Source organism: Osmerus eperlanus, chromosome 5, assembly GCF_963692335.1.
Source record: "Osmerus eperlanus chromosome 5, fOsmEpe2.1, whole genome shotgun sequence".
NCBI lineage: Eukaryota > Metazoa > Chordata > Actinopteri > Osmeriformes > Osmeridae > Osmerus > Osmerus eperlanus.
Genome location: NC_085022.1, coordinates 13,647,310 through 13,660,195, shown reverse-complemented (window position 1 = coordinate 13,660,195; position 12,886 = coordinate 13,647,310). Strand labels below are relative to the sequence as shown.

Genomic DNA, 12,886 nt, shown 5'->3' with positions numbered 1-12,886 from the left:
TTTTGGGTGGGCTGGAAAATGTTGTCCCTTTTTTACAGGCGTGACTTTTCTAGTCGACAAATAGTCTGTCATATGACTTCTCAAAACTTCCCGTTTGGTAGAGAGCGCAGCAGCACCTGGGAATCAGCTCAAAATGTAGTCTACTCCAACATACGTCAGGTAAGATAGGCTACGTTGATTTTAAAATATGTTGTTCTTTTGTAAAACATTCGAAAGTGTCCCACGGAATTAGATCGGTGACTATCATTGAAAGTACAATTTTACACAATTAGATGTTGTGAATGAATGATTGAAACGGAATATATAAAAAGTAATCCAACAACAATTATATTTGTATTTCGTCTCAAAGTGAACTATATAGCCTATATAACTAAATATAAATGATTCACCATTGCTGCGCAGATCTTCTCCTTTCGATTGGTTACCCCTGACATTCATTCACTTCCGTGTTTGTTATCAATCATCTCATTTCGAAATGTATATTCGCCTTGATCATACAGTATATCCTGACAGTCATCAACCCATGGTACACACTCTCAAGTGAAGCGATAGATCTTCTTAGACATTAGGTTTCTTTAGACTAGCGTCGGAATTCACTGGGCTACGTGTTTTCATCATGTCCCCGCAGCATCGTTAACACTGCATTGGGCAAGCATACCTACTTGCAGATATCAAGGAACGTTATGGGGAGCAGAAGGAAGAAAGTGAGGGACGAAGGAGAGGGTTTGGTCAGGACTTCCTCCCAGGCCAACCTCCTCGGACTTCCAGAACTGTCTGATGATGAGGAGCATGTCACAGGCGGATTTGTCTACATCCTGGTGGGGTTCTCTGCTCTGGGTGGCTTTCTTTTCGGCTATGACACTGGAGTGGTATCTGGGGCAATGCTTCTTCTCAAAAAGGAGATGAACCTGAATGCTTTATGGCAGGAGCTACTGGTGTCCAGTACTGTTGGTGCTGCTGCGCTCTCTGCATTGGCCGGTGGGCCATTGAATGAGGCTTTCGGGCGTAGGGTCTGTATCTTGCTGGCCAGTTTTCTCTTTACTGTTGGGGGGGTCGTTTTAAGTGCTGCCCCAAACAAAGAGGTTCTACTCGTTGGAAGAATTATCGCTGGACTAGGTATAGGTAAGTGTTGACCATACATTTTGTAGGTTAGGATTAAGGGCAGACTGTGGTGTTTCAACAAGTGTTTGATACAAATTAACAAGATGAAAAGTTGGACACCAGGATATACTGTCTTAACTAAATGTGGGAGACTGTTTTAGACTCTCCTCTTTAGGTAATGTTCTCAGTTATTGGATTTGGAGATCGAAGCTCTACATGCTTAGGCTGACTTGATTTATTTTATAGATTTATTGTTAAATGAAACCTATCTACATACAAAAATCGTAACAATTATTTGATGCATATATTAAACGCATGCCTTGAGACCTTGTCCTGCCTTTCCCCTTAATTCAATTCCATAGGCATCACCTCCATGACGGTACCTGTCTACATCGCTGAGGTTTCACCGCCACACCTGAGAGGGCAGCTGGTCACCATGAATACACTCTTCATCACTGGCAGCCAGTTTATTGCCACTCTTGTAGACGGAGCCTTCAGCTACCTGCACAAAGATGGATGGAGGTATAGTCTTAGCATTTCTGATATTTGCCATAGTTAAGGGTCAATCAATTGTTTAGATTCTGGTGGTAAAGCAACTTTAGGTTCATCTTAAAATGCATATTGGTCAGGATAGGCCTGTTCATTCCAATTCAGGTGTCAATCCTGTGACACCTATATAAGTGCTAAGAGAACCTGCTAATTGAAAACCCCATTATCTTCTCAGTTGATTTGATTGTGACATGTTCCTGAGCCCGTTCTCTGTTGCTCTATTTTCTGTCAGAGGTGACAGAAAAGGCACTTACAACCTGCTACTTTTGCAAGTATATTTTTTGTCAGAAAACTGCTTTAATGCCAGTCAAGAGCTGCAAACTTCTGACACCTCTTCTTCCCAAATAGACTAGACAGAAATGTGAGAACAGCAGCTGATAGCAAACTGAATTAAAGCAGCCTGCCATTCCAACACTCAAATTATAAGGAAGTTTTAGAAAATGATTTTCTCTCTCTCATCTCTGTCATGCAGTACTTGTTCAGTTTGTTGAGGGAGAAAATGAACTTCTCTCATGAAAGCTTGTTAGTACCTATGTCTATTTCTTCCTCTCCATGTGTCCCTGGCTGCAGATACATGTTGGGTCTGTCTGCAGTCCCTTCAGTGATCCAGTTTATTGGTTTCCTGTTCCTGCCAGAGAGCCCACGCTGGCTCATGCAGAAGGGTTCTACCCAGACTGCCAGGCGTGTGCTGAGCCAGATCCGTGGGGGCCAGAGCATTGAGCAGGAGTATGAAAGCATCAGGACCAGCGTTGAGGAAGAGGAAAAGGGGAGAGGAGGTGACACACTCAGACACACACCCACACACAATTATGCCTTTAGTACTACTGTGTTAACCTACACCTACCCTTTCCGGTAGAGGGCCCTGTGATCTGGCGAATGCTGAGCCACCCTCCCACATGCAGGGCTCTCATTGTGGGATGTGGACTTCAGATGTTCCAGCAGCTCTCTGGGATCAACACTGTCATGTAGGTACCACACAGGCCTCGTTTCAGTACTTGCATACTCTGTTGCTGTGGTGTGTAGGAATGAAATTAGGGGGGGTGAGTGTAACTGAGTTGAAGTGGTTAAACCCACTACTCATTTTAAATACCCACCCGTGCCATAGAATGGCTAGATCTTTGGTGGCGTAGCTGATTGAAGTGGTGTTTCTGAGGGATGATCAGTTGCGTGTCAGAGTACACAAGATCAAGTCTTACCGAGGGGCTTGTGACTGAGAAAGCAATACTGATAAGCAAGACACAATGCAAGCTAAGTCAGGAAAGACATTTTGCTCAGGGAATGATTTGCAATTATGGTCATTTCAAACCTAGTTTTGTTCTGGTATCAGTAATGATATCATAACTAAGTCAGAATATCATTTCAAATCAATTATATAAGAACATAATTAGGAGTATCATATGGGGAACAAAAAAAGAGAATAACAATTTCATTTTCTTTCTTTCTTCCTGTCCCATTTTAGGTACTACAGTGCCACAATTTTGCAGATGTCTGGAGTGCGAGACGTCAAACAGGCCATCTGGTTGGCTTCGGCCACTGCCGCCACCAATTTCCTGTTCACCCTGATGGGGGTGTGGCTTGTGGAGCGAGTGGGACGCAGGAGGCTGACGCTGGGCAGTATTTTTGGTGTGTGTGTGTGTCCGGGTGTCTTTGTCTTGAATTATGAATGTAGGAGACATATCTCTGGGGTGTACATGGTGTTCTTCATTTGACCAAATTAGAAATTGTATCTGTCCGACAGTTTCTCTGCTTGCCCTGTATTGACTAAATGATGTCTATAATTCTCCCTTCATAAGCTTATGAGGTCAAATCTTTTGATCTCTCCCAGGTACTGCTTTGAGTTTGATAGTTCTAGCTGTAGGCTTTTTGATATCGGCCCAGACCTCTCCCCCTATCACCCTCCACCCCACAGAGCTTATCAACAGCACCTGTTCACACTATGGGTAAGACATGCATGTAGTTGACAGCCCAACTTAAGCTGTCATAAAAATGGGCGTGTATTCCGTTTTTGGGGGGCTGATTACTCTACAAGGCATATAGTTATCAGTCTTGGATTTAGATTTATTTTAATATAAAAATGTATATTATGTCAGTAAGAAAGCGTTATATTTTATTAGATGAGCTAAACTCTCATTTTAAACCTAAATCTTGGATTTAAAGCAATTATTTGTGCTTTTACTGTAGGGGATTGGTATGTGTCTGACAGGTGTCACACTGTAATCTGTCCCCCAGGTATTGTGAGAACTGCATGTTAGATCCAGGCTGCGGTTTCTGTTACTTGGAGAACAGCTCCTCTGTGTACGACTCTTCCTGCATTCCTGTCAATCAAGCGTCCACTGAGAAAGCTGCTTGGGGCAGGTCAGTAGTCGTTTGCGTGTGTGTGTGTGTGTGTGTGTGTGTGTGTGTGTGTGTGTGTGTGTGTGCGCGTGTGTGTGTGTGTGTGTGTGTGTGTGTGCGCTTGTAGTAAAAATGTTTTGTGCTTCATGTAAGGCCTATTTATTTACTGTAAAACTTTTATTTTCTCGCTCTGCATGGATGATGATGGGAAGTGGGTTTTGTTTTTGCCCGTATCTATTTGTATTTGATTTGATTCCTTTTTAAGTATCTGCTGTTGTTTAAGTATGCAGGTGCTCCAACATGACTGAGGCTAGTGATGGACCTCTCTGGGCTTACAACTACTGTCCAACTCCTAACTCTTGGATAGTCCTACTAGGCCTCATCCTCTACCTGGCTTTTTTTGCTCCAGGTGAGCACACACACACACCTTCATCAAAGAACCACCTCAATATTTGATCTTTGGTTTCTCAGCTACATAAAGTCCAGCCAGCAGTAGTTACAGTAAACTGTGTCCTTCTGCTTGTCTGTGTCCCAGGTATGGGTCCCATGCCATGGACGGTTAACTCTGAGATCTATCCTCTTTGGGCCAGGAGTACTGGTAACGCCTGCTCCGCTGGAGTCAACTGGACTTTCAATGTCCTGGTTTCGCTCACCTTCCTCCACGTGGCTGAGTACCTCACCTACTATGGTGAATCATCTTTAGTTCCAGCTAGTAGGGATTAGGTGTTATTGTTGATGCAATGTACAGCCGTGGCCAAAAGTATTGAGAGCGACATACATTTTGTGTTTGCAAAGCTTGCTGGGCCTTGGCATAAAATGACTGCTAACATAATTTCAGTAAGTCATATCATCAGCGCAGGGGAAAGTGTGAACTAGTTCTAGCCAGGTGAAATCACTATCATTCTGATTGGATTTTAAGAGCAGATTGACTGCTGTAAAAGAGGGGACTATTTGCATATATTGAAAATATTTGCCCCAAAAAAGCTTTAATTAAGAAATGTGCCTTATTGTATTCCAGTATTCTATAGAAACATGTGAAAACATTTTCCTCAAATACTGAATCAGCAAACTTTGCAAAACACAACATTTTTCGCTCTCTCAATACTTTTGGCCACGGCTGTACATTGTGTTGGTTGTTCTGTCGAGGCACAAAGCCATGTGTCCCTCAACGTTTGGAATGATTGATTGATCGGTCAGTCGTGGATTGATTAACCGGTCTAACCGCTTCTCCCCAGGCGCGTTCTTTCTCTATTCGGGTCTGGCTTGGCTCGGCCTGCTCTTTGTGCTGGGCTGTCTACCAGAGACCAGAGGCCAGAGGCTGGAGGACATCGAGGGCCTGTTCTCTGGCCCCCTCTGTTCCTGCGGAGACCCTGAGGGAGGACGGACCCGCAACTTCCAGTACATCCGGGTGAAGGGCAGTAACGCACTGTCGGACAACGAAGCCTCTGATGTGGAGTAGCCTGTGGGAAAATCTAAAGGTTCTATTTTCTCTCACCAGGGAGAGTTTGGTTAATGTATTTCTGAAGGTATTTCATTCGTTTTCTTGTAGACCTCTTTCACACACGGCAAGAGGGACGAGGGAGTCCATCAGGGAACAATGTGTTTCCTTTATTGATGTTTTGCAGGCACAGCTGTCAAACGGTTGTGAGGCTGTTGTCCTGCTTTCCTTCCCTTCCATTTTAAACTCGCTCACTCCTTTCCATTTCTCTCTTTCTCTCTCTTGGTGTTTTATTGCTATCTCTCACGCAACACAAGGCCTTATGGGAACAAGAGTTTCACATTCCTGTTTCTGGTGTTGAGTCAGTTATGAATCCATGTTGCTGACTCAGCGCGATCACCATGTTTTTGTAGAGTTCCTGCAATGTTGTTGTAGCAAGCCAGTCAGCACCATAGCAGCTCAGTGGTATTGGATGAGTGGTGTACTGGTATTGTATGCTCTAGTAGGTGCTTAAATAATGAAATAAATGTATGTTGTACTTTAACTAGGGTTGAATCAGCTGTTATTGTGAGTTCTGGAGAGAGATTAGACTTCAGTAAGACTAACTGGGTGTAACAAATTGAGTACAAATTTTATAATTCAATGGCATAATTGCCTGTAAATGTGGGCAGCAGTCATTAACTATTGTAAATAAATTTATAAAATGTACTGTACATAATGATTTCCAATGTTGTTGTTTTTTGTTTATGTATTGGGGTCACTAATGTTCTTTGAATTGTACATGTTTGTTGATATGCTATTTAATAAAGAAAGAAAGAAATGTCATTCTGAAGTTATCATTCACTCTCCCAGTTCCCCCATGCAGGATTTCATTCCAGACACAACGTGACGCCCAACAAAATGACAAAGGCACAAAACCCTTCTGGCTAAATTGCTTTTTCTGGCTAAATAGCTTTATGACAAGGAAGTGAGCTATAGCTGAAATACTTTGGCCATAGAGTTTGTTTTTTTTTATCTCAAAGAGGAAACTCAAAATGGAAAACACACAGCAAGAAATTCAATTATAATAACCCTTACTCTGATACCAAACAAATATAAACATTTCCATTCAACTGGACCGAAACCTCCAAGCTCCCTTCTGAAGAACTAGTTCATGCATTCTAAAAATGTGTGTTTCTGCTTGAGAGTATGAGGTGAGGCTGCTAGATGGTAGAGCTAGATGGGCTGTCTTGTCTGGTAATGTGATAGGACTGAAACTGGACACCACTGGTACTGTGCTACTGGGTGGGATGGAAGGGACGGATGCATGCATTTGGTAGGTAAACTGAAACCTTGACAAGAAACTATTGAAGTTAATACCACCTCTTCATCGCCTGGAAAAAACAATATTGTACTTCCACAGGCGGGATTTGAAGTGGAACACAAGCACCATGACCAACCAAAAGCAATGCTGATTGCAGGACCATCAAAATAGCTGGAATATTTGTATCTGTCTCCAAGCACAAATTTGGTAAGACTTTCTACATTTGTACAGGATATGTACAGGGTAATGGTTGAAATGAATGTATTAACATCATACAATGGTAAGAGTCACCAGTTATTCCATATGACCACACGGTGGCACCATAGATTGACCTAATGATTTTGTACCTGTTAAGATTGCAATTTCCTCGGAATGTGGATAGGAGTGGAAACTTGCACCTGTCCCAAATTGCTCATATTGAAAGAAGTGGCCACTACTGTGAATCATGGTTTACACCGTATATTGTTTATTTGGGTAAAGTTTGTTTGATAGGGCTCATCACTGTCTCAGATTTTACACTTGTTTTCTTTTGTCCTATGTACTATGATACAGCAGTGAGTTACCCGTTGATTCCTACAAAATGCATCCGGCATGATTGTTCTGATATATGTGCTTTACCCATTTAAAATGATCAATTTCTTTTATATTTCCACGACAATTTATTTTGATGTCAACTCGCAACCCTTCTCGGAGTAGGACGGCTAAAGAGGGCGTGGTTTGGTGACGCATTGCGGTTCGAGCGGAGGAGCGTGCGGGAGGCGTGTGTGTCTGTCCCTCAACCGAGGAACCTGAAGGCAACAACAGAAGGAGGCTGTGCTGACTGTAGCCCTGCTGACCCTACCTGCATGCGTGGAACTCGTTCTTGCTGGACATGCAAGGCAGTATGGTTTTCGCACAGTAGTTTCTTTCGAAAATTATTCTTGTAGTCATAATCTATATGATATCCAATTAAATATGGCTGGAGTAAAGTCGAGCTGAGTTGATCTTTTAGCGCTCGCTGCTGGGGAGTTGCGCACTCTCCCTCCCATCAGCTTGTCGAATGAGAAGATAATCAAAGTACGGACAGATCCGTTGGATTTTAATTCTTTGTTTAATATCGATAGTCTGCAGGACCATGTCAGGTGGACAGGATGAAAGCTCAGTTCGAGTAGCACTAAGGTAAATCACAGATATCCCACTGCTTCATTGAGTAATCATGTTTCTGCTACCAATTTCATTGCTCTTTTGCATGCACTGTTCGGATCCTGTAGCCTCTGCATCATCTGTTGATCCAGTTTCAAGCCATGTAGCACTATGATTCAATTAAAACAGGAATCGATTTTCAGACGTCCCGTCAGACACTACTGAATAAAAACATTTGAAAAGCGTTGGTCTAGTCTAGTGCATCTGCTCTCAATTGTTCGACATTAATTCCGCTGATTCCGGTTTGTGTAAACACGAATTAGGCTGATGCCAATTATTTCTCGGCATTCATCATTGCAGAGGCTAAAAGACTGATGCTATATTCATGACGCAGCACATAAGCCCAGGGAAAAACTGTTACACATGGGCCTTCTATAGCAGGTGCCACCAGCGGCGTTGGCCAAAGGGTGGGCGATATCATTCTTGTTGTCGAAGGGCTGAGTTGTCAAAGAAACAGATTCGGTCTCTTGTGTTACTTTGGCGTGATGCCGACCATCTAGTCTTTCTTCAGCATCCAAGGGAGACGGTTGAGGGGCGGTTAATCGATAAAAGAAGTGCTTTGTTGATGGCCTGTAGCCTAAGGAAGAGTCCGTCAACCGTGAACACAAAGATTTCTTCTTTCTAGTTTAGAAACTGTTGGTCAGATTTTTTTTCACGGCTTATTTGCCTAAAAATCGTATGTCAAAGCAATGGACAAACCTTTTTGCATGTAATTATAAGCTCGAGGTCCCCTGAAAAATGTATGGAATTTTTGAGTTGTTCATGACTACAGTTAGGTTGTATCTTCAATGATAAATGTAGGCAACATCCTATGAGCGTCACAACCGCCTGGCCAATTTGCTTTGCCAGCTATGCGAATCTGCCCATGTTACACTCTTTCTGTCCATCTCTTTAGTTCATGTGCCTACCTACATTTGTGTCCTTACGCTTTTCTATTGCATAATCGTTTAAACACCTGCTTTTGTGTGCAGGTGTATGCATGCTTATGTTTGTGGGCAAATATCTTTGGTGTACGTGTGTGGTTGTCTGTGTGCTCAAACCCAGCCAAAGATCTTGAGCATGTCAAGACTTCCATATTAACAGGTCTGTGCTCCCTTGCAGAGTCAGCCAGAGGGACAGTAATACTCTTATGTTCTCATTAGCAAATAGACTGAGGGGGACAACATGTGTGTGTGAGAGATGGTGTGACCCATCTCTACGTTAAACGCTATGATCCTTTACAATGCATAGCAGCTAAGCTGGCATATGCCCTGCCCTTAATCAGCTCCTGGGTCAGTCCTAAAGACCTGCATCCTTGGTACTCTGAACCATCTGAAAGGATTGGTCCAAAACTAAGCAGGCAACAGTAGGAAATTTTGACAATCACATCAACTTGGCTCTCCTGCAAAGGACTGGATCTAGATTTGGTATTGGGCAAGACTGAGCGCTTCATGGCAAAACTGATTTCAGCACATGTTTTCCTTTGCTGCACAGGACAGGCTTAGAATGTTTGCCTTTGAAGTGTGTTGGCGGTCATAGTTTATAAATTTGAGTATAGAGAAAGAGCCTCACATTCTATTCTGTTTTCACAGTGGTTTCTAAACAAGCCTTTGTTAGTGCTAAATGCAACAACACGTTATGTCACTTTTATTATCAAGAGTTTAATAAATTGTACTTTAGGGGTGTAACGAGTTAGACTTAACTGTAAAACCAGCCTGGTGGGATAATTACTTGTATGTGAGCAGGCCTGTACAATAGCAAAGGGTTTACATTAAAGGTGATGAGAGGTGTGTGTAAAACACAGACAGTCAGTGCAAAAATAAAGACAGTTTTTATTCTTTGGAATATTATTATTACTACAGATTTCTACCGGAATAAGTGAGTCAAAGACGGTTTTAATCTGTTCATATTTCATCTAACTGGCTGAAAGGTTGGTCCCTTCTGAGATGGCGCTAAGCATAGCCTACACTTAAACGGAAGCTGCCCTAAAATAGACTGGGAACGACCACTGCATTGCTGGAAGACCTCAGTTATCTATACCATGACCTCTGACGAGTCAGCACATTCCAAAAGACACATCTAAACAAAATGTGGATTGCCGGGGGATAGTTTCTGGCTCCGATCGTGTTTTGTGGTTGTGCTTCGAAAGTGAACTCCGTCATACAAAACCAACACAGAGAGTAATTACAGGCGGACAAAATGCAGACTACCACACCCAGGCAAATGTTAGTCTTGCATTCTTGGTCTTTCGCTTGTCTTTTTTTGTATGTTCTCTGTATCCCTCTATCTTTCCTTGTCTTGCACTCTCTAACCTTTGTGCTCTCTTGCTCTTTCCCCCTTCTTATGGGTGGAGAATGAGTGTCCCTTTATTCAATATAGCCTAAATATAATGGAGAGCATGCTATTCTTGACGGGAGGCGTGCTGGTTTTATTTGGACCCTCTGGATGCAGGCAGCCAGGTTAGGTCATGAGTAGAAGCAGACTAGGTTCACACCTCTAGCTTAAACTAACTGCAAATGGGTAGTACTACAAATAGATTTTGGCTGTAACTTCTGTCTGCCGATTTGATCATAAATAGGGCTTGTAGATCTCAAATAGCCCAGTTTGCTTGTTTTAGCAAGCTGTCACCTCCTTAGTTACAGTGTGCATGTCTCTGAAACTGGTACTGGTCTTTGTCTCTCTGTAAAATTGGTTGCTTAAATATTTACTAGCCTGCGCATGATTCTAACACTACCTGGTTCTATTATCAGATTATGCACCGGATCTATCACCCAGTGTAGTCTAGCCTCTAAACTCACGCCTCACTCGCTAGGAGGACCAGGACATGTAAATGAGCTTCACCCACCTGCTCTTTCCTGGCTCACAATGTGCTAACAGATGTATATGAATTTGCATCGGGCTTGTTTCTGCTATGTCGAACGACTCAGCCTTGTGTGCAATCATGGAGTAATCCACAACAGATTTTCCCTGACGCCTGCCTGTGGAACATCAGACTCTCATGTCGCTGACCCGCTTGTCCGTTTCCTCTCCACTGTCCTTTCCCATCCTTCGTTTATCGAACCTCTATCTACGTCTGCTGTTGCCTTGAAAGGATCAGATACCAGCTGATGTTTTCCATAACTCCCTCAACATTTTCAGGATGTGGCTCCTGTGTCGAGTCCTCGTCCGTTGGCCTGCTGTTGACACAAAGATGGGAGTACTCTGTCAACATGCCCCGTTGAGCGCTGATCCCATGTGCAAGTTAGGGGAGGTGAGGCAAAAAGGACTTTTGTCTGCCCTGTTTAACCAAAGGACTGTAAGTTAATTTGTTACTTATACATTTGTGAGGCCCTGACCTTAAATTTGGATTGACCAACATGTCCGATCTAACATGGAGCAACATGGAGGCACTATTAACTTGCTCCAAGAAATCCAGCGCTGAGCTAGCTGTGTTATTACTCTGAAAGAGAGAGAGGGTGAGAGAGAGGGAGGGACGAAGTGATGGAGAGAGATAGAGATAGACATAGAGATAGACATAGAGATAGATATGAACATTCTCCCGATACTATGTATTGGGAGACGTGTTTAGGTGCGTGTGAGGCAGGTAATGCATAGTGTGAGAAACACCATGTGTGTAAGACATTGCAGTCAGGTCCTTTATCCATTATAGTGTTGAGGGACATAGGTGTGGTGTATTTGCTTCTCACTTAGTTTCTGCACATCTTGTTGACAGCTACTAGCCACAGTCTCATCCTAACCCCAATCCAATACAATGCCACCAACTTTGCCTATAGCCATGCAAGTGGGGAACTTATTTGATTATGTTTTGGGCTGTTGGGTAAAGAGACTGTGGTTCCCATTTTCATAGTAGTCTGGTGTACAATAATCTCACCACGTTGACGAATGTTTATGAGTAGCTTTCTCCCAGAGTGGCTTGAGACTATCAAACTGGAGGGCTCCAGTCCTTCCGGTGGCGTGTTCAATTGCAATAAAGTTACCACGTGTTATCTGTATCTATGGCAACTGGATAAACAGCTATGCTTCTTTGAGAACACGTGGCAATAAATTCTGGTGAAAGTTATAGCTTTGAGATTTTAATGACAGGCCCACATGCATCTCCCATCTTTTTTTAAAGCATTTTTGTAGTTTTATTCGATGTTTGTCTTGAATTGGGTCTTTGTCATTGAATTTGCTAATAACAGTATTTCGCAGCCCTCCCATTTCTTCGAATGGAACGTTATGTTTAAAACAGGCATTTTTCTATCCAACGCATACTTGCTTTTACATTAAAGGAGTTGGAGACTTGGCTACTCTTTCTATCTAGTTTTCTTTCTCTCTCTCCCTTTCTTTCTCTCTCTCCCTCTCCCTCTCCATTTCCATTATCCCTCGGCCTCCCCACCCCAGGTGGTGAGGCTTGTTTTTACCTGTTGAAGATTAGATGGAGATTTGGTCGTTGTTCAGTTGTGGTTATGTTGCCAAAACAGCTTTCGTTAATGTTGGAGTGCTGGAGGTGATGGGAGCAGGATTAAGGGGGCTTTATGTCATGTTTTAGGTATGAGAGGACCAATCCCCTCCCTACATACCTCACTTTGCATCTTCCTCCGACTGGCGCGTTGACATTGCATCCCGCCGAGAGAGGATTATTACCTTTTATTTAAAATGTCTGTTCCTAGTCGCCATAGTAACCTCTTTCCTCGAGACATTCGAGGCGGACAAAGTACCGTAGGGATACGCTGCGGAGTGATAAACTTAGTTCAGACACTGCACAATATGTAACATGCAGTATGTAATCCACTGTGCATGAACTGAAGGCCTTTATCAGATTGCTTGTTACAATTCCCAAGTTCATAACCTTGGTAGGGTCACGGTCAGCGTCGTGCTGCTGTGCTCGTGACAGAGTTGTGTGTAGTGGGGGCATACACGCACGCATGCACACACACACAAACGCACGAGCACAGCTTAATGAGGACAGAGCGTGCTAAATCTAAACCTGCAGTGCTGCAATTCAGACCAAACCCACT

The 12,886-nt window shown here is 43.1% G+C and overlaps 2 protein-coding genes across 8 annotated transcripts in view; both read left to right on the top strand.

Annotated features, from left to right (window-relative positions):
- Nucleotides 1–67: 67 nt before the first annotated feature.
- LOC134021198 (proton myo-inositol cotransporter-like) lies at nucleotides 68–6,247 on the top strand. The gene is made up of 11 exons (XM_062461767.1): nucleotides 68–159; nucleotides 629–1,122; nucleotides 1,464–1,623; nucleotides 2,221–2,426; nucleotides 2,507–2,615; nucleotides 3,110–3,273; nucleotides 3,476–3,590; nucleotides 3,880–4,005; nucleotides 4,275–4,393; nucleotides 4,520–4,672; nucleotides 5,220–6,247. The coding sequence occupies exons 2-11, from the start codon at nucleotides 684–686 to the stop codon at nucleotides 5,441–5,443; spliced, it is 1,815 nt and encodes a 604-aa protein (XP_062317751.1). The 5' UTR covers nucleotides 68–159; nucleotides 629–683; the 3' UTR covers nucleotides 5,444–6,247.
- A 1,241-nt stretch (nucleotides 6,248–7,488) lies between these two features.
- The window catches only part of kif21a (kinesin family member 21A), a 29,096-nt gene continuing 23,698 nt past the window's right edge, over nucleotides 7,489–12,886 (top strand). For 3 of the 7 annotated variants that reach the window (XM_062461753.1, XM_062461752.1, XM_062461751.1), the window contains exon 1: nucleotides 7,489–7,883. In XM_062461753.1, the coding sequence (XP_062317737.1) occupies nucleotides 7,840–7,883 (44 nt within the window). In that variant the 5' untranslated portion in view covers nucleotides 7,489–7,839. The remainder of the gene's footprint in view (nucleotides 7,884–12,886) is intronic. The other 4 variants (XM_062461757.1, XM_062461754.1, XM_062461755.1 and 1 more) reach the window with 3 other exon arrangements.

Bases quoted from the DNA above. Each gene is read 5' to 3' on its own strand.
- LOC134021198 (XM_062461767.1), top strand. From the start codon at position 684: ATGGGGAGCAGAAGGAAGAAAGTGAGGGACGAAGGAGAGGGTTTGGTC. The intron at 1,123-1,463 runs GTAAGTGTTGAC...TCAATTCCATAG, and splicing joins TATCGCTGGACTAGGTATAG to GCATCACCTCCATGACGGTA. The intron at 4,006-4,274 runs GTCAGTAGTCGT...TTAAGTATGCAG, and splicing joins GAGAAAGCTGCTTGGGGCAG to GTGCTCCAACATGACTGAGG.